The sequence below is a fragment of the Ochotona curzoniae genome, unplaced genomic scaffold (assembly GCF_017591425.1).
Source record: "Ochotona curzoniae isolate NIBS_2020 unplaced genomic scaffold, NIBS_Ocur_1.0 scaffold_4701, whole genome shotgun sequence".
Lineage (NCBI taxonomy): Eukaryota > Metazoa > Chordata > Mammalia > Lagomorpha > Ochotonidae > Ochotona > Ochotona curzoniae.
In genome coordinates, this window is record NW_024467122.1 from 61,534,499 (window position 1) to 61,555,123 (window position 20,625).

The 20,625-nt window shown below is 39.8% G+C and overlaps 2 protein-coding genes across 2 annotated transcripts in view; one reads left to right on the forward strand and one right to left on the reverse strand.

The window, feature by feature from the left end:
- The window catches only part of TEX9 (testis expressed 9), a 49,887-nt gene extending 47,720 nt beyond the window's left edge, over positions 1-2,167 (forward strand). The window contains exons 6-7 of the mRNA XM_040969680.1: positions 1,099-1,233; positions 1,930-2,167. Of these exons, the coding sequence (XP_040825614.1) occupies positions 1,099-1,233; positions 1,930-2,007 (213 nt within the window). The 3' untranslated portion in view covers positions 2,008-2,167. The remainder of the gene's footprint in view (positions 1-1,098; positions 1,234-1,929) is intronic.
- Positions 2,168-2,245: 78 nt separating this feature from the next.
- The window catches only part of MNS1 (meiosis specific nuclear structural 1), a 31,231-nt gene continuing 12,851 nt past the window's right edge, over positions 2,246-20,625 (reverse strand). Inside the window, exons 3-10 of the mRNA XM_040968453.1 lie at positions 20,300-20,427; positions 11,647-11,749; positions 9,482-9,711; positions 8,719-8,935; positions 7,349-7,456; positions 4,739-4,996; positions 3,581-3,706; positions 2,246-2,661 (exon numbers count right to left, since the gene is read on the reverse strand). Of these exons, the coding sequence (XP_040824387.1) occupies positions 2,569-2,661; positions 3,581-3,706; positions 4,739-4,996; positions 7,349-7,456; positions 8,719-8,935; positions 9,482-9,711; positions 11,647-11,749; positions 20,300-20,427 (1,263 nt within the window). The 3' untranslated portion in view covers positions 2,246-2,568. The remainder of the gene's footprint in view (positions 2,662-3,580; positions 3,707-4,738; positions 4,997-7,348; positions 7,457-8,718; positions 8,936-9,481; positions 9,712-11,646; positions 11,750-20,299; positions 20,428-20,625) is intronic.

The window sequence follows — 20,625 nt, forward strand, 5'->3', positions numbered from 1 at the left end:
ACATCCCACACTGGACTGCCAGGCTTGAAAGCTTCTAGCTCCAGTTCCAGCTTCCTGTGCTGTGTCTTTATAGAGGAAATCTATTTTGATTTGGCCCTTATTACTATTTCTAGTATTGATCCTTTTTTTCCCCCGTGTTTTTAATGCAGATTTCCTTCAGGTTTATTGTGCAAGAGCTCCGTTAACATTTCCAGTACAGATACACACAGGAATAACGGCTGCAGAACCTACCCAATTACTTTCTACCAAGACTGCAAAGTCAGTGTTGGGCAGTAGTTGGGTTTTCTGTCGCCTTACATCACAGCGTTCCTTTTCATAGGTCTTTTCGTAGCCCTGTTGTGTTGAGGTGACTGCCAAAGACTTGAGGGAAATGTGTATGTAGAGTGTGTGTTTCCTTTTTTTTTTTTTAAGATTTATTTATTACAAAGTCAGATGTACAGAGAGGAGGGGAGACAGAGAGGAAGATCTTCTGTCCGATGGTTCACTCCCGAAGTGACCGCAACAGCTGGTACTGTGCCCATCCGAAGCCAGGATCCAGGAACTTCTTCCAGGTCTCCCATGAGGGTGCAGGGTCCCAAAGCTTTGGCCGTCCTTGACTGCTTTCCCAGGCCACAAGCAGGGAGCTGGATGGGAAGTGGAAGTGCTGGGATTAGAACCGGCGCCCATATGGGATCCCAGGGTGTTCAAGGCGAGGACTTTAGCCGCTAGGCCACGCCACCGGGCCTGTGTGTTTCCTTTCAAGGGCTTCCCAGCTGGAGATGTTCACCCAGCAGGCCTGCTTTCTCCACACTAAGTGAGGTTTACGTTCTGTAGTGAACTTCTGAACTGAAAAGCACTCAGAGGCAGCTGGCGGACAGTGGGTCTCAGAGTGCTTTTGTTCTCAATATAGTTACTGTACCCACCTCCTGCTTAGCACTGATGACTCACCTATACCTTCAGACACGCTCAAACTGTGCAGTTTATACACCTAAGCATGCCTAGAAACTACCAAATTTCTTTATATCAAGTTACTGAAACTGAAAAAATCATCAGCAATAAATTTAATTTTATAGATACAATTAAAAGACTGCATCTAAAAATACTTTCCCTTTGTTGTAGGATATAGCAAATGAAGAACACAAAAAAATTGAAATATTAAGAGCAGAAAACAAGAAACTGGAAAAGCAAAAAGGAGAGTTAATGATAGGATTCAAGAAACAATTAAAATTAATTGATGTTTTAAAAAGACAAAAGGTGAGTATACTCTGAAACTAAGATCTAATTGTTAGACCTTTATTAGTAATCTGTTTAGCTTATCTTCTTTATGTCTGTTAACTTTGTGCTAAGGACATCAATCTAAATTTATATGAAATGTTTTATGCACATTAAATATAACATTGATGTTCACATAAGAATGCATATTTTTGTAAGTAAATTATTCATCTGGGGAAATGAGACAGGTTGCTGTGGGTATTCCTAGTTACAGAAATTATCACATCCCAGAATGACTGTTAGTCCCTTCAGCTTTCTGCCGCTTCCCATCTTCAAGGGGAAGCCGTGATTCCAAGGCACTCGTGTTCCTTTCCCTAAACGCAATGCCTGTTAGAGAAAAGACAGGAATGTACGGTTCTGTCACTTCCCTTTATTGCACAGGTCAGGCATTACTGTTAGTTTTCTCAACGGTAGGTGGATGCTGTACCACTGTTGGGCAGAAAAAGGCTTTTGTTATAGTTCTTGAATTTACAAGGAGACTTCAAAAACCTCTGGTAAGATGGAATTAAAAGTTTGGGGTTTTTTGCAGAAATTTGTGTCTAGATATTTCATAACACTTTATGACATTTTTGAAGTTTACTTTTAATTACCAATTCAGATCTTTCTAGCATGCTTACTGAATTTGCAGTGTACATTCCTTCAGAAAGATTAAAAATGGACAATGATTTTTATAAACAGATGCATATTGAAGCTGCTAAGATGTTATCTTTCACCGAAGAGGAATTTATGAAGGCACTTGAATGGGGAAATACATAATGTACGTAAAGGATTTAAGTCTCTGATCATGCATTGTTGTAAAGAACTCCATAGATTTGAGGGATACAAAAATGTTATGTTACTCAGGTATGTAATTAGGAGATGGAACTATTTTATAAAATCAACAAGCAGAATTAAAACCTCAGTTCTTGCTTAAGAGTCAGACCTTCATTTATGAACAAGAATTATCTAAGAAATTTTCTATTTTACAGACACATTGTCATTCTTTTCTGCTTAAAGTAGACACAAAAAGATGCTTTAAAACAAAACTCTAAAGTATTTATTTCCCTGGCTAAACACAGACAGAAGGCAACAGTTCAGTTTGAGGTATCAGAAGTAAGCATAAGCAGAAAAAAAAAGGGAGCTTTATTATATGATGTTATATAATTCAAGTACTCAGATTGTTTGAATAAAACTTTCTGCTACTTGTTTTTACAGGTTATGAAATAATTTAGAAAATCCACATTATAATTTTTAATGCCACTGAAATGTAAAATTCAAGTTACACTGACATCTAGTGGTTACATACAAAAGAATCCAGGTTTGCCAAATTGGATGCCATCACTTATCTTCACAAGTTGTGTTTCTTTTCTGATATGCTTTCCTGAACTCTTCACCAAGCATATCAATGTCGTCCTCTTTTTTAAATACTCCCTGCAAGAGAAATATTTTTCAAGTTGCTTTTGGTGGCTTTTAAGATGACTAAAGCTTAAGTCTATATGTCTGTTATCTTGAAGGTAATGAAGCAGGTTTATGACATACTGAACACTTGAAAAATTAGTACTCTAAAATGTAACTGTTATTTACATATACAATATTGTTAGAATGTTTCCAGTTTATCACTCAGTATAGAAATAGGATTAGTTATTCTGTACCCTCCACATATTTTAAGACAGTGCTGTAATATAATGAGAGGAGGGGAGCTACAGTGACAAGAGGGAACTTTCTGGATTCCTGCATGGAACTCTCTCAGTTCTGTTAGTAATCAGGAAACAGTTAATGATGCAGAAAGTTTCTAGGTTTTAGATAATCACTGAAATTGCTATTCCTCCCACCTAAATAGCAAATAGCTGTTTAAAGTAAGATCATTTAAATCTTTTAGACTGTAAGATAATGACATGGACCATTGGGGCCATTAGGCCCGCTTCCTACTTTCACAGTTTCGCCTACAAATATTCAAAACCCAAAGATTCCCCTAGAAAGTGAAGTCAATTATATACATATTTTTAACCAATAGAAGATCTTGTGTCCAAGAAATAACTCATAATTTCTCTTTCCTGTATTTCTCCCTTGGTTAGCACTGGGCTGAAGATATTGATTTTCCTATTTGGAGGATGGTGATTTCACTTATAAAAGTATGTCAAGGAATTGCAGTAGCCAATTTAAGCCTTTTATGCTAAAAGTATAATCGATTAGGATTAACTCTTACCGTTAATAATGTACCAAGACCATGTCTAACTTTAGAGGTGTTATGGGCGCAGAGATGGTCAAAGCCTGGCCAATCCTAACAGAGCAAGCCCTGTAAGCTCTCTCTCACCATTCAGGTGAGGAAGAATGGACAAAGCTCACTCACCTTAGGAAGATATCCTAACAGATGTGTAGCATGTTCTTTGAGAAGTTTCAGCCTTTCTTCTTCAATGACTGCATTAATGCATCCTTGTCTTTTTTGTTGCAACTGCCATTCTTCCAGTTCTCGTTGCTGGAAATGAGAGTCAAATTTTATTAGTTGTCACACAATACATTACTCTTTTAAAAATCTTTCCACTGCAAGAGTAGTTCTTACAAGAGTTATTGGTGTTAAAAAAAAGAAAGGTTAGTGGTATATATCTATTTTGTTTCTTACAAGTTACAAAAATGATAGTTATGGCCAGGATTTTAGGGAAGCAAGTACACATGTCTATTATGGGAAAAATATTCAAAGGGATTCTCTAATAAATTTAATATTTATGTAGCAGGAGTTAAGAAAACAAAAATGGTGAAACAGGGAAATATGTAAGATACATTTTTTCTCAGAAAAGTGAATTAGTTATATGAGCATATCTATGTGTACTTACTTATACTTACTTGATATACACTGAGTATATCAAGAAGTTCATGGAAATGGAATTGTTTTCATGTAAAATATAAAATCCATGCATAGTCTTCATAATACACATTTTCCATTAACTACCTCTCATGTATATGTATTTTAAAAACCTGTATGAAGCAGCTAGAGTCCAGAAGAACCAGGCAAGATTCCTGTCATTAAGATAATCACAAAATATTCTGTGCCTCCTAATAGAGATGGCTTGAGCTTACAGTTTATGGTTATATCCAAGTAAACCACTTCAACAAAGAACACTATTTTTACTTCAAATAGTTCCCTTTAAATTCTTGCCAACAATTACTATGAAGTAGCAGAAATGGTGTTTTTCCTTCGTTATGTGCACCACAATGACAGTTTTTTCATCCACTTCTTGTCAGAGACATGCGTAAAGAAATACACACGTCAGCTTGCTACAACCAAAGGCAAGCTCCCATGTAAGCCTGACTGCTGCTCAAAGCTAGTGGAAAAACAAAGGATCCTAAGACAGCTTTGGTGCGGTGCCACTTTAAATGAGGACTGTGTCATGAGAATGTCTGCCTCCCACACAGAAGGGTCTCCGTGAGGGTTCAGTGGATGAATAGGTGAGTCAGTTGCTAGTCAATGACAATGAACCCTTCCCCCCCCCAAAAAATATCCTTTCCTTACTTTGTCTGCAAGGAACTGGTTGCGACGTTCCTCTATCAGCTTTTCCACAGCCCTCCTGTGTTCCAGTTGCTTCATCCTTTGTTTCTGAGCGTTCATGAGTTCTATGCGGTCGTCCTCTGCGAGCTTGGCCAGCATTGTTCTCCGGAACAGCTCCTCTTCCTCCTTCGCAGCCTGCAGAACCAGCTCCTTCAAGGCCATCTGGTCTTCAAAGTCTTGCTTCATCTCCTTTTGCTTTCTCCGTTTCTCTTCTGCTTCTTCCTAATCAACACAGGTAAAAGTTAATGAACATTCCCATATACTGGATTAATAAAGGAAGGTTACGCTTAGCATTAGAATAGATCATAAAAGCCGAAAATTAAGTATTTCACAGTAACATTTTGCCCCATCTTGTTAAAATTGGTTCTGTTAAGGACATTGTACATTTGTATATATTTATCTTGAATTCTGTACTCAGAATTGATAAGTGTTTCCTGAGTTACATATCAACATGTTTTTACATACGTGAGTTTATTAGGTTATAGTTTGTATTACTATTTGTTTTTGAAGTTATACCTTCCACTGCACTAATATCTGGATTATTTTACCTTCATTATGAATTACATCCTTTGCCTACAATAAATGGGATCTGATACTCTGTTTATCCAATGACGATCATTCCTGTACACTATTGATTCATATTATGTTAATGTAACTGGACTATATTAATGTATCTCTAAAAAGTCTATGTATCTTTTACATTTTTAATGCAGTTAGCCACTAGGACTTCATATTAGCCATTTGGCTTACCAATTGGGATGACTCCACCCATCCCAGCTGTCTCCCATCAATAAACAAAAAAACAACCCAATTAGAAAATCCGTGTAAGACATCGAGAACTTCTCCAAGGAAGCTGGTAAATAAGCATACACAGAAAAATGCAGAAGGGCCCGGTGCGATAGCCTAGCAGTTAAAGTTCTCACCTTGAATGTGCTGGGATCCCATCTGGGCACTGGTTCTAATCTTGGGATTAGATCCAGGGTCCCATCTTTGGGACCCTGCACCCACGTGGGAGACTGGAAGAAGCTCCAGGCTTCGAACTGGCTCAGCTCCAGCCATTGTGGCTACTTGGGGAGTGAGCCATCGGATGGAAGATCTTCCTGTCTCTCCTCCTCTCTGTATATATGCCTTTCCAATAAAATAAATCTTTTTTAAAAATGCAGAAAAACTAACAGTGCTCACACTGCCGATGGGCATGCTAATTGGTAAGCTACTCTGGAAACACTGTGGCAGTTTAGTTTATAATTGTTAACATGAAATTCTCAAACCCAGCTAATGGACTCTGAAGCACTGAATCCCAAAATAAAACTTTTGTTTATATAAAAATGTACACTTGAAGATTAGCAGATTCATGTGAGAACCGAAACGTGGACACATTCAAGCTGTCCTGTAATGCCTGAATGGTCACAAACCGCTGCAAGGATCCCAGGGAATGCTGCTCTGGTAAAGGGACAAAGCAGGGACACAAGCAGCCGCGCGGAGCAGGCTCCAGGGAACGGAAGATGCCGACTGCCATAGCTCACAGCTGCCTGATGCCATTACCTGAGTTTTTGAGGCACTTTGAGTGAGGATACAGGTCCATCAGTGTTTTCGTATCTGTCAGAACCTCAGTGCTTCTATGGCTGAATAACATTCTAACACCTGGAAAGTGTCCATTCCTCAGCTGACAGAAGTCCGCCTTATTTCCACTTTCTGGCTGTCATGACCAATGTTGCTGTGAACATTTATGTCTAAGTTTTTGTAGAGAGCGAAGATTATTTTTGACCTTCCTTGTTTTCTAATATATACATAAAGGCATGAATTTCCTGTAAAAACTATTTAAGCACCAGCATGTATTTTTAATAAATCCATTTGAAATCTTTTTATAATCTCTTATTTCCTTTTCTCCTTGCTTATTTTGAATATATTCTCTAGTTATAATATTTTTCAGATATATTCATTATTCAAAATTTTTCTTTCTACAACATTAGTGAACATTTCCATGTGAACGTGAATGGAATTTGTATTGTTGGTGAAATATTCTCTAATGTCATTTAGGTCAAGTCTTCTGATGCTGTAACAATATGCCTGTGATTCTGACTGCATAAGCTAGGTATTAATGAGAAATACATACTAAAATCATCAACTCTCGTGGGTTTGTAAGTTTCTCTTTCCTCTTTTGTCAGTGTTGCTTTCGTGCTGTCAGGCTTTATTATTGGGGTTCACAGGCCTTTCAGACTGCTACATCCCCTAACCGACTCTACCCCAGGAGCACCATCAATTCCCAAGTCTAACAAAACCACTCCAATTGACTTTTGATTAGTGCCTGCACAGTGCTGTTGTCTCCATCCTTTTAAACTCTCAACATTTAAACTGTCTTTACTGTAGGCAACATGGATGCATTATTCTTTTTACAATGTAATTTGTGAATGGCTGCCTGGGCCTAAGCTGTGTTTCCAGCTGGAAAATGCCTTGTACCAGTAGTATTTATACCATTTATATATAGTATAAATATCAACATAACTGGCTGTAAGTCTTTCTACTGCTTTCATCTCAAAATGATATTCTTTTAATATTTTAATTTCTGATACTTACTTTCAGTTTCTTCTTAGATATCTCAGCTTGTTCTTCCTGGTATAGTTCTTGTCGCACTTGTTCCATTTCTTCACGTTGCCGCAGCGTTTCTTCCAGCTTCTGAGACAGCTGTTAAACACACACAGTATTCATAGAACCCAAATTCCATGACTGCTTCAGAATTTTGCCAGTGCTAAAGAAATGGTAATTTCACACCCTGTTTACAGCTGGAGGACCAAGCCCAGCATGGTGTGGGCTCGCTGCCTGCACAGAGCCTGCCCATGGTGCCCCAGAACCAGTGAACAAAGAGGTGCTGCACCGGGGATGACCGTGTCCCCGTTCTCTGTCCCGGTCCCCACAGCCTTCCTGCTTCTGGCCTCCTCCCCACTCTGGGTGCTCCCTCCCCCTGGGGCTTTCTGCTCCTTCATGTAGCATCACTCACCTCCTAGCCTAGAAAACCAGTGTTTGGAGCAATAAATTATTTTTGTCTATCTTCTTCTGAGACAAAGGAAAGAGCTGACAAGGTGGGAATCTCCTTTTTATGCCGTTGGCTGTGTGTTACCTTCTCAGAAGACAAACCACAACAGGATGTATCTTTGGGATCTCTTTGGAAACTTGACAAAGCGGGAGGCACAATGTCACCCCCTGAGGAGGAGCCCTAGCTGCTCTAGCCTGGCCCAGCCCTGCCCACCAGGGGTGCCTCCCATGCGCGCTCTCCCCATACTTGCAAAGAACACTGTGCTGTCACTCCAGCCGGGTCTTGGAGTGTTCCCTTGACAGGTGGCTCCCAGACACAGCTGCTGGGAGTCCCTCAGGACCTACAGTCCCACAACAGCCACAGTGGAGGTGGGTGCTGCCTCTGCCATCCCCTTATGCTTGGTGCCCACTGCTCCTGCCCTCCAAGACAGACCTTGTAAGCCTGAGACAGGACTGGCCAGCAATATGCCCACAAGCCATCACCAAGAGAGAAGCCCACTCCCCAGAGAAGGCAGGGTGTCAGACGGCCCTCTCCCCTTGTTTTCTCCCAGGGAGAGGAGGAAGCAAGCAAATAAAGGGGCACTTTCGTGTCCCAGGGATGTGTGCAATTAGGCAGGGAGTACACTTCATGGCTGCCTCTGCCCAAGTTTTAAGCCAGACACAGTTCCAAATACGGGTTGATCTGTTTTTCTTCCATTTTGGAAGAAGCTGGTCATCTAGAATCTACAGTGAACATCCTTTCTAGGACTGTTCTTTGTACTTGGTTTACTCAGGTTGGTATGAGATGTTGTATTTAAGTTCCTTGACACTGCGCATCCCCCAGCGTGTATCGATGACTGAGGCTTTGTACATTAAGGGACATGTGTGACTAGTTATTTGATGGGGTCAGAAGAAGAAAAAGGAAATTTCAATACCGCATTCTGAAGCTGTAGCCTTTTTTCTTCATTTTCTTGAACTTTTGCCATTCGGTCTTCTTCTCTTCGCTGCTGCATGTTAGTAAACTCCATGATTTTTCTGTTTTCTTCTTCCATCTCTTCACATTTCTTTTTTCTCCAGACAGCCTGCTGTTTCTGAAATTCTTCCATATACTTCTGAATTGTTACCATTTTTTCCAGCTTTTGTTGTCTTTCCCTAAAAAGGGGCACAGTTTTACATTAGCAGAAATGATAAAGACATCAATGATTTCCTTCTGTTGAAATAATAAGAGGGAAAACATCTTTCCTGCTCCCAGTGTGTTCACACATTCATACAATGAATATCTGTTATGTACCAGTAAATACGTCAGATAGGAAGTATTTTCTGGATATACCACTGCTGTGTTTTTTTGTTCTCTATTAATATTCTCATGTTTATTTTTGAAGGGTTACAACCTATTCATGTTAGTTTTGGGGACCCTACATTTAAGCATCTACCAAAGAAATCTGTTAGACAACCTGTCCTGACACATGATAATATTTAAGAAAAACAAAGGTTTTGACCATTAAGCCACTTAAAACCATATACTAATTATCACGTTGATGAACCGCTTTATCTCCATTTACATGAGCATGGCTGACATGTATCAAGCAGTTCACCTTGTGTCAGGCAGTGGTTGTAGGTGCCTGCCTTTTCACAAGCAGCCTATGGGGAGTCTAGCGTTCATGTTTCGGCATAGTAAGAAAAGAGGAATAAACTCACAATTGATCTTCTTCGTAGATTTTCCTGACAATCTCATCAATCATGAGTTTCTCTTTCAGCAACTGCTCATAAGCTTCCTGCTTCTTTTTTTCCTGTTCCTCCAGCTGTTTCTCTAAGTCGAGGTAGTACTGTGCCTTCATCTTGTTCCGTTTGTCTTCGGCAGCATTCTCCTCCTTTACTACCCTTTCATGTTCTTCCATCATGGTTTTGGCTATTTCAGCATCACGTTTCTATATTAAAAGCAAACTTTCTGTTCAAGTTTGAGCATAGTATGACAGAATATTTTAAACAGATATAACTGAATTTTGCAAAAACCTTACATAAAACTAACACGGGGGAACTTAAAAAATGGAATTAAAAGGTAAGCTTAGGCTCGACGCAATAGCATAGTATTTAAGGCCCTCGCCTTGAACACGCCAGGATCCCTTATGGGCGCCAGTTCTAATCTCGGCAGCTCCACTTCCCATCCAGCTCCCTGCTTCTGGCCTGGGAAGGCAGTCAAGGACGGTCCAAAGCCTTGGGACCCTGCACCCTTGTGGGAGACCGGGAAGAGCTCCTGGCTCCTGGTTTCAGATCGGCTCAGCTCCAGCTGTTGCGCTCACTTGGGGAGTGAACCATCGGACGGAAGATCTTCCTCTTTGTCTCTCCTCCTCTCTGTATATCTGCCTTTCCAATAAAATAAATAAATCTTTTTAAAAAAATAAAATAAAAAGGTAAGCTTATTTGGGTTCAGGGACAGTTTGAAATTCATGCATAGTTATTTCCTAGTACGCATTTTCCGTGCTTTTCTGAAATTCTCATTTTCATTATTTGTGTAAAAATATAATTCAACTGTCAACTGAAAGTCCTGAACTGTGAGTCAGACCTTAAGAGACTCCTGTGCTGTCAGGCAGCTTTCTCAGCTACCTCTTAAGTCCATATGTGAAATATAGTAAAATATTGAATAGTCTACTAGGCTATTTCAACTGCCAAAGTGGTAGGCATCTTTTTCTTCTATTTAAGTTGATCCAGGCAGTGTTCATAGTTCTTAGCTCAGTTGTTGATCAGCTGCTGTTAAAAATAATAAAAAGCAAGTATGTATTGACATCACACACTTACTGAAACATAATGGGATCATTTTACAGGTAAGAACACTAAGGCTAGCCAAATCTAGTAGATCCTCACATTTGGTTAAGTCCTGCTAGAATCTGGCTTTAATTTTGTTGATCAGTTTTTCTTTAGAAAAGAATATTAACTCCCGTAAGAGTGTGATTAAAATGTCTGTAGCTCCCTTGGTAGCCTCAACTACCAGGATGATTAAACCTCCGAACTTGGAGTACATCATTGTATTTGTGAAAGGATAAAACTCTAGGCTTTGAGGATGAACTTCCCCCACCTTTTCCTATCATTCCCACTACCCCTAAGATGATGTCTGTTCACAACATGGTATAGAATCCTCCAGATACTTTCTGTACAAAGCTCAGAAATACAGTAATGTCCAAATAAAGTACAAATACAATACTGTATAATAAATGTATTATTTATGGTCATAATTGATACCCACATTGCACTTCAACTTTTTTTGATACTCAACCCTGTAATTTTCTGTATGTAAATGTTAACACAACGCATACATGTGTGCATTCATATGTAACGATAATGAGAATACAAGTGCTGATGTGCAGTCTGCTTTTAAGCATCAACTCAATAAGCCTTATCTTTACACCTGTACCCTTTAACATTACCAGTGGGTATGTCTGAGAATTCCTTTGTCCATAAAAAGTCAAACTGTAGCTGGGAGTATGTGAGGTATTAGAAAAAGAAACATGGGAAGATGGTTTTTATAAAATGAACAAACTTTTTATACAAAAGTGTTAAACAGTTTACTTTCCAAAACACTTAAATGTAGTGATATATGTATCATGTTAAGTAACAGTCTGATCTGAACTTGTGACAGTCACCGGTCACTGAGCCTGAGGGACACGGGTGGTCCCTGAAGAGGCTGTTGCTGCTGCACAGCAGCCCGTGCCTCTGACAGCCACTCAGTCACCAAGTTTTCCTTAGGGGTCTGAAAAGTGGGGACACATTGGAGAAATCTGATAATAACAACACACATAATAACAATAAGACATAATAATATAAATAACAATAAAACATAAAAACAAAATGACCAGAAACATGATTACCATTTGCTCATACTTAATGGCATCCTTTTCAGCAATCTGAGCTGCCCTTTCTTTATTCATGTAAGCTGCTTTTAATTTCTTCTCCAGTTCTCTGAGCTCAATACTGTCAAAGAAAAAAAAAGGGGGGGGGGGTATGGGAGTTAAATTTGAGAACTATAAGAAAATTAAATCTCACAGAAAACTATAAGATTATACTTTTCTATAAAGACAGTAGTAGCTGGTCTAACCTTTAAACCCACAGGAGGTAAGTTCATTCATTACATGTAACAGATGCCTTCCGGCAGTAGGACATACTTTCCTGGTTGAAAAGGACCTCTCTGTGCTACTGTCATCCTCTGGGTTTCCTGTACTAATACCGCGCTGCTGACTGCAGCAGATGCTAAGTCTTCAGATCCTGGGAAAGCCACTTGCAAGTTCGTTTTGTCTTTGGGGCTGCTGCCTGTAATGCCAGTATCCCATATGTGCACTGGTTCAAGTCCTGGCTGCTCCACTTCCTATCTGGCTACCTAGTATTGGACCTGGGAAAGCAGAAGATGCCCCAAATGGTTGGGCCCCAACACACACATGGAAGATCAAAATGAAGTTACCGGCTCCTGGTTTCACCCTGGCTCATTGGGGCCATTTGGGGAGTGAACCCATGCAAGACCTGTCCTCTTTCTACACTTGCTCTTAGCCAAAAGGCTGAGAAGCCATCTCTTCCCTCTTTCAAATAAACAAATAGAGCCTAAAAATTACAAAAGGACCATGATGGCTATTCTTGGTGCTCTGCATATCCATATACTTCTCAAACTTCATAATTAAATAAAACGTGGGAATTCAGATTGATTGTATAGAATTCATAAATCACCTGATAGAGTACAGCATCTTTGTAAAACTGTCTTCAATAGCCATGGATATCCTTCCAGTTGTTCAGGCTTTCTAAAAGTCTGTCCATACAGTTTCTATTTGTTTTGTTTTGTTTTGTTTTGTTTCATTAGGTGTTTTTATTAGTTAAGTAGCTGATCACTCTTAAAATTTCATTTCTTAGAACTGATTCACAGATACACATTAATGTTTCTATACCGACTTCCCATCCAGCAACACCACTAACGCTACTGTTAAGTGCCTGTAGATTTTTGGATTTGCATATCATCTGTGACTGATGAAGGGTTTATTCCTTTACTGCTAGGTTCCTTCCTGTCACCTCACTGATCAGCATATGCAACACAATGATGAGCAGAGACTGTCACACTCACAGCCTACTTGTTTAGCAATTTGGCTTGAAGTATCATATCTTTTTAAAGTTCCCTTTTACTTCCAGGTCACTAAACTTTCACAAAATCTGACTCATATCAACTGGCTTTTCCTATTCACATAATGAAATGTATTTATTTATTATTTTAAAACATTAAACCGAACTGTGGGTTCCTGGAGCAGGGGGAACTGAATTTGATCAAGATGTATCACCTTTCTTTTCACTGCCTTTGGTAAGAAGACTAACAGACTAGTTCAGACTACAGCAGTTGAATTCAGGACAAAGATTCATCTATGATTTTCTCCTAAAACACTGTTGAGGTATGGATTTGATTAAAATAAATTGGGAAGGTCTCCTTTTCCTGCTCTGTGGAACTGTAAGACTGGTTATCACTTTGTGAAAATGTTAAAGTTCACATAGCCCTGATGTTTCTTTGTGGATAAGGTTTCAATTACAGTAGTACAATCTTTAGAAGTTCTAAGAACACTAAAGCTTCTATTCCTTCTTATGCCTATTTTGTAAGTGTATTACCTAGAAATTTACCTTGCCTAAACTTTCCAATTTATCTGCCTAAAATTGTTCATAGTATCCTGCAATCATCTGCTAAATGTACAGCTCTACAGTGACATTATCCATTACCAAAGCTGTCATTCTTATTCTAGCATGTTAGCCCTTTAAAGGCACAAGTCTTGGATTTCTACATTGTAAGCCACGCCTTTATGCCCTTATTCGTTATTGCCTGCTTCCTACATTCTTTCTCTTAATCATTCCAGATGAGAATTTTCTAATAATTCTAGGTGGAATATTATTTTCTAATATAGTCATTTCAGATTACAAATTACTCCAAGGAATGGCTTTAAAGACAACATACAAGGTTTGGGTTTCTTTTTTTGTTTTGTTTTTCTAATCCTGCATTATTTTATTGTGATAATATTACAAAAATTTGCCATTTTAGCCATTTTTAAATATTAATTCCTGGATGTAACCTATTTTCTACACAATGGTTGAGGCCAGGTCCAGGGCCTTAGAGGAGAGGGATCCCCACTTTCTGAACCCCATCTCACAGCTCACTGCGTACACTAGGTAGGCTGGCTGTGCCAAGGCCTTGGAGTTGCCAAGACAACCAGGGTGAAGGGAGCTTCCCTCTGCTTCTCTGCTCAGACCAGGGGATGGGAGGGTGCAGGGTATGCACCCAGAACAGGACAAGTTAGTCACTTGAATAATCATTCAAGACACCTCTTTATGAACCCAGACACCTGGGTCTCCCTGAGCCTCTCCCTGTGCTTGTGATTAGGAAAAGAAAGGGGAAAAAAAACCTAAAAAGCCCAAGCCATTTCCTCTAAAGCCAGTGTCCAGTCAGACACTCCACTTCCCCACTTGTTCATGGGGCAGTGCTTTCCTATCACTTAGCTTTGAATAGATTCTGTTACACTTATACTTGTTTCCCAGCTTTTTGTTTCTATACTGAGCTGAGAAAAGAGCCCATCAAGTTTCGCCAGCAACAATGTCACAATGTTCTACCGCCCTTAGCACTATTACCCAAAATTTTCATCAGCCCAAATAGAAGTGCTTTCTCCATTAAGCACTAACTCCCCTTCCCCTCCACCCCCCCACCCCCCGGGCTCCCATAACTCCTGGATTAGGTTTTATTTCCATGCTTTTGTTTCTACTCTCGGCTATTATACACAGTTCTGCATTGAACACCGTTCTACAAGCGTCTGCTGTGCTCAGTTATTTTGCATATGTATCGGGGGTGGAAGTGCTGAGTCACATGGTAACTGTTAGCTTCTTCCCACAGTGCCTGCAGCATATATATTTTTGCCAGCAACACGTGAGGACTGCACTGCCTTTACTTACTTACCAACACTTCTTTCCATTGTCCTTACTGTAATTGGCCTAACTGGCATGAAATGGAATTTTGCAGTTTTTTCATTTCTCATAACTAATGATTATGCTTTCACGTGCATATTGTCCATTGTGAGTCATCTTTACAGAAGTGCTGACTTAAATGTTTTGCCCACTTTTTAACTGGGTGGATTCTTTGCTGTCCAATTGTAGGAGCTCTTCACCTGTTCTTGATGTTAAATCCTTATCAGGGATAGAGTCTTTGGTCCTGGCCTGAGTTCTGCGTTAGGTCAGTTCTTCACATAGCCCCAAGATAGGCCAGAACAGACATAACTGGTGGATAAGAAGTGCCCACTTCCTCCCGACAAGGGTCAGGGCCCCACACAGGGAGTCTGGGCTACTGTCTTCCAGGCTGCCTCCAAGCTGGGAGTGACTGGGGGTTACAGAAGTAGAAACACCACCAAACTGCTGAAAGGGTCTTAAGCTGCTTCTTTCTGGGTTCTTTCTTGGTTACTATAAACCTCCGTCTTATCTAGAGTTCCCACACAGCTGGTTCTGCCCACTTCCCTGTCCCGTGATGTCCACGGGATGCCAGCAGAAGGGACGTGAGCTTGCAGCTAACCACTCTTACACTTGGCTGACATCACTACACCCGACAACTTTATCCATGTGGCGCTTTCACTATTATTCAACTAAAATACTTTATAATTTTGATTACGTTTTAGTCTAAGGGCTAAAGAAATAAATGCCTAAGAAATAAATTTCAAAATACCTAAGCAAAGACTGCATAGTTATTTTTTATTTGTCACTGACACCTAGTTTAATTCCACAATGGCCCGAGAACATCCTGTATGTAAATTAAAATCACTCTAAAACCTGTGGACACTGTGGTCCGTGCAACATATTGCTTGTTTTTGTAAACTGCTCAAATATGTTTCTAACAGCTACTACATCACTGAATTCCAAGTCTACAGATTTAACATCTTTGTCCTTGCTAACCCATATTACATGTCCCTCTCTTTTGCTTGCCTTTGGGATCTCCAGTTAGATGACTCACTAGGAGGCCTCATGTAACTCTGACGGCTCTTGGCTCTGACTCATTACCACGCAAGAACACACAGCAACATCAGCAGTGGAAGGCACAGAGGGTATAATCCATGGAGCCACAAGGAATGTACTTCATTCCCCAGTAACCAGCTGTGACAACGCATCTGAAATGTCCTCTTTCAGGGAAGCTGCGTAGAGATCCTGCAACCAGGGTTTCCATGTAGCTTCTACCTACTACATACTTCTAGAAGGAGAACAGGTTTTGAACACAGACCATACTTTTGGTCTTCAGAAGCCAAGCTGGTCATCATATCACCTGGGGGGATGGAAATCTTCTCAAAACCCAAGTTCCTACACACTAATCAAGTTCCAAACTTGTAAGCAGGACTCAGACAGCCGCCTAAAGCCTGCCATGTTAACTCCTTTCTCCTCAGTTTTTTTTTTTAAGTTTCCTCTTTTATCTTTTAATTACAAACTGCTTTCCCTATTTTTATTGCGGAGATTACAGAATATTTCTTTGTTTCAAATCTAATAAAAGTTATCCATTATTATTTACTAAATTTAAATTCTTGACCATTGTACTTCAGTAAATTGTGAAATCTGTAATTCTTTTAAATGTTAAATCTCAACTCATAATAAATGCTTGAAACATTCAAGTTTTCTCTTACGTTCACCACACATTCACCCTAAGTACACTTGCCATTCCCCTACCGCAGCAGTTGCGTTTTCTCCTTCAGTGAAGGAGTACTGCTGCTCAATCTACTTTTGTCTGAAAACATTATTTAATGCTTTTTAAATCCATCTCAGCTGGTTTGTTTTTTGAATTAACAGCTTGACTCTCAATCCAGGACATAATTAGACTGGTAGCAGAAAGGAACTGGAGACAGTACTAAAATAAGGGCAATTTTTTTTCTCTCTCCCTCTTTGAGCTGGTTTTGCTGAATTTAAGCACAAATTGCAGGAGTGGACATTTCGCCTGCTGACACTGGTTAAGACAACCATGGCCCACACTGGCTCCCCAGTTCTGCTCCTGATGACAGCTTCCTGCTAATGCAGTCCCCAAGAGACGGCGTTTCTGGCTTAGGCAAATCAATTCTTGCCACCCAGGTGGGAAACCTGGATGAAATTTCAAGCTTCAACCAGCCCTGTCCCTGGCACTAAGGGCATCAGGAGGTGAACAGCAGATGGGAGCACTCTCTCACACTTAACACTCTAAAGTAATTAAAACATACATTCGATGTGATTCTTATTTTTGCATTCTTAAACCTGTGCTGTGTAATAAATATATATGGCATGTTATATACAATTAATTGAGGCTTGGTGCGGTCGCCTAGTTGGCTAAAGTGCTCGCCATGCATGCACTGGGATCCCATATGGCTCTGGTTCATGTCCCCACTGCTCCACTTCCCATCCAGCTCCCTGCTTGTGGCCTGGGAAAGCGGTCAAGGATGGCCTAAAGCCTTGGGTCCCTGCACCTGGACAGGTGACCCAGAGGAAGCTCCCGGCTCCAGGCTTAGGATTGGCGCAGCTCTGGCCACTGCAACCTCTTTTGGAGTGAAGCAGCACACGGAAGATGTTCTGTCTCTCCTTTTCGTAAATCTGACTTTCCAGTAAAAAATAAATTTGAAAAATACATAATCAATTGTAGACTAATACAAAAACAGCGAGTCTGGTATACTTCTCAGTCTTCACTGTGTATATCTATCATTTTTAAAAAATTCTTGGCCATTAACTTTAAATTACGCTTCGGTCAGCACCATCTTATTACCACCTCTATGCGAACTAAAAGTATACATCTATTAGAACTTTTCATTATGTCCTTTCTCTCTGAATTTTTCTATTATTTTGTCTCTGCATACTTTATTCTACTTCCCACTAAACTGTTGAAAATTATAACCCATAAATCTATAATAGATTTATAAAGATATATAAATTTATAATAAATATAATAAAATCTAATCAAATCCTGCATTACTGAGTTAAAAGCATGAGAGCACTTCAAAATGAACACAGAAAAAAAGATCTGTATTACAAAACTAGGTGTGGATGTGAAAGACCTCCCAAACTAAGGTAAAGGTACCTTTAATTCTGGTTTTCTGCAGCCTTTTTGAAGAACTTTATAAGACGTACAAGCCCCGGACACACGGCACACAGTGCCACGAGCACATGCTCACGGGCTTGGCAGCCAGGCACAGCTTTGTCTAACTCTCAGCCATGTTCCGGGATCAGCAGAAACTTGCAAAAGAAAGGCCAGGCTCACTGGAATGGCTCTTTCCCCCTCCTAGATTTCATTGTTAATCATTTCTCCAGACTCTCCTCAGATGGAGGATTTATCTCAAGCTGCTAGTCTGGTGGAAAACCATTTCATTTCATAAGGAGTCATAGTGAAATCTTTGTTTCAAAAAACAGAACCCATTAAAAGGGATGGTTTCAACTATAGATGGTAATGACTAACAATGCCTGGAGAAGTAGAATCCAAAAAGAAAGTGAATTTATAAATAAATGGTTAGTAATATAGATAGAACAGCAGCTAGATATTAGTAATGATAATTTTTTCTAAGAGCTAGAAATTTTTTTAAAAACCTGATTATCATTGTTGACCCAGAAAATATATACATGGGTACATCTGCCAAACACATAATTTAATGGCTCAAACCCCCTGACACTCACCATAATATTCTAAAATGTTCTACTTAACGAGGATATCATATCACTATCAAAGTAAATTTCCAACATTTTAAGCTATAAGTGAACAATAAGCATTAATTGGGATTTTTCAGACTTACCTGTTGAAAGGCAGAATAGGAGAGAGGGCTACATATGTGTGTGGGTGCACACACAGAAGGAAAGGGGGAGACAGCTGGGGAGAGGGAGAGGAGAAGGGGAGGGGAACAGAGAGATACCACCCACTTCCAGTTCACTCCCCAAATGCTTGAACAACCAGGACTGGGCCAGGTCAAGTTCAGCAACCAGCAGTCTAACCCCACAGTACTGCAACACTGTCTCTGGTCCTGGGTTTTGCTCAACAGTGCCACGTGGCTATATCTAAAAAAGAATTTGAGGGCTCAGCATTGTGGTGCAGTAGGTGAAGCAGCTCCTGCTATGCCACCATCCCATATTAAAGCACTGGCTTGAATCCAGGGTTTTTTGAGACCTGTTTTGGCTCCAACTTCCTGCTAATGTTCTTAGGAAAGCAGTGGATAATGACCCAAGTGCTTGGGGCCCTGCCACTTAAGTGGGAAACCAGGATGGGATTCCTGGCTCCTGCCTTCAGCTTGTCCTGGCTCTGACAGTTGCACCCATTTGGGGAATGAACAAGCGAACGGAAGATCTCCTGTCTGTCTTTCCCTGTCTGTCATTCTGAATTTCAAATAATAATCTTTTTCAATAAGTCAAAACAAATGAAAGGCATCATTAAACATATTCCAGGGGTAGGCATTTGGGGCAGCATTTATGTTGCTATATGGGACATTTGTCTGCCATATTGGAATGCCCAGCTGGAGTCCCAACTACTCCACCTTGATCCCCTTTTCTGGGCAAGCACTAGGAAGCAGCAGATGATGGCTAAAATACCTGCATCTCTGCCACCCATATGGGAGATCCACAGGGAACTCCAGACTCCTGGCTTTGGTCTGGACCAGCCTTAGCCATCACAGCCATCTAGGGAATAAACCAGTAAATGCAAGATTTCTGTCTCTCTGCTTTTATAATGAACAATTAAAATTTGAAATAAATTTAAATATGTAAAATCTAAAAGTATAAATATATATAAAGATATAAAAAATTTAAAAAAAATAAGCATTTCTAGAACAGTGTCAAAAGTCCTACCATTTGGGATGCCTTTCAGGAGTATCATACTTAATTATGACAATGATAAATTGCTAAGAGCATCAAAACTCTAAGCCGTGTCTAAAGAGACCAGGCAGCTGAGCAAGCTGGAAGCTTGTTATGTAGGGAACAAAGAATCCTTAACAGGAGGAAACACTTAGTGTGCTTTTAAGTTGGAAAGACTGACATAAAGACAAATGCATGAAAGTTACAGAGATACAAACCATTTTAAAATCATTGAGTGAAAAACACTTAAAGGTAAAGCTCCATTTATGAAAGAAAACAAAAAGGTCTGCTGTAGTTAGTTGAAGGAGTGAAGCACTCAGCCACCTCCGCAGATACTGCAGGAAATGTCCGCAGCACTGTGACATGAATTACCACCTACAGCTTCTCCTAAGGCCAAGATCCCAAGAGTCTTGTTTGTTTAACGGATCATTAAAAAATACATTTAAAGAAAAGAGAAGAAAGAATTGATGCTTATTTCCTATTGTACATAGTAACACATCTATAAATACAATTCTTTTCAAATAAATGTATACGACTTACAGCAGTAAGTAACCCCAGGCAAAATATTAACTAAACACAAAATATTAACGAAATTGGATTTAGTTAATAAACAAAGGGAGTTCACGTTCAGAGGCTAACAATTACAGGAAAATTTAAAGAATAAGTAAAAGGAACCTATGGAACCCGAAGTACCTGTTTTCTCTTACTTGCTGCCTCATCTTTTCATCTTTCAGACTCTCGTGTTTTAGTTTTGCCAATTCCGAAGCCAACTTCTCTTCTTGTTCAAGCTGGAGTTTCTGCAATCTCTTGTTTTCTTCTGCCTAAATAAAAAGAGACATCACCTCGCTGACTCTCCAGAATCAAATTTTTTTTTCATGAAGGTTGAATCTGTTTAGAACAGAAATCTACATACCTTAAGAGCAACAGCTAAATGTTTGTCTTAAGACACAAATTAACAAGTCTGTGTGCAGACATAAATTTTTAATTTTCAGAATGTTTGTATTACCTCAAAATACAAC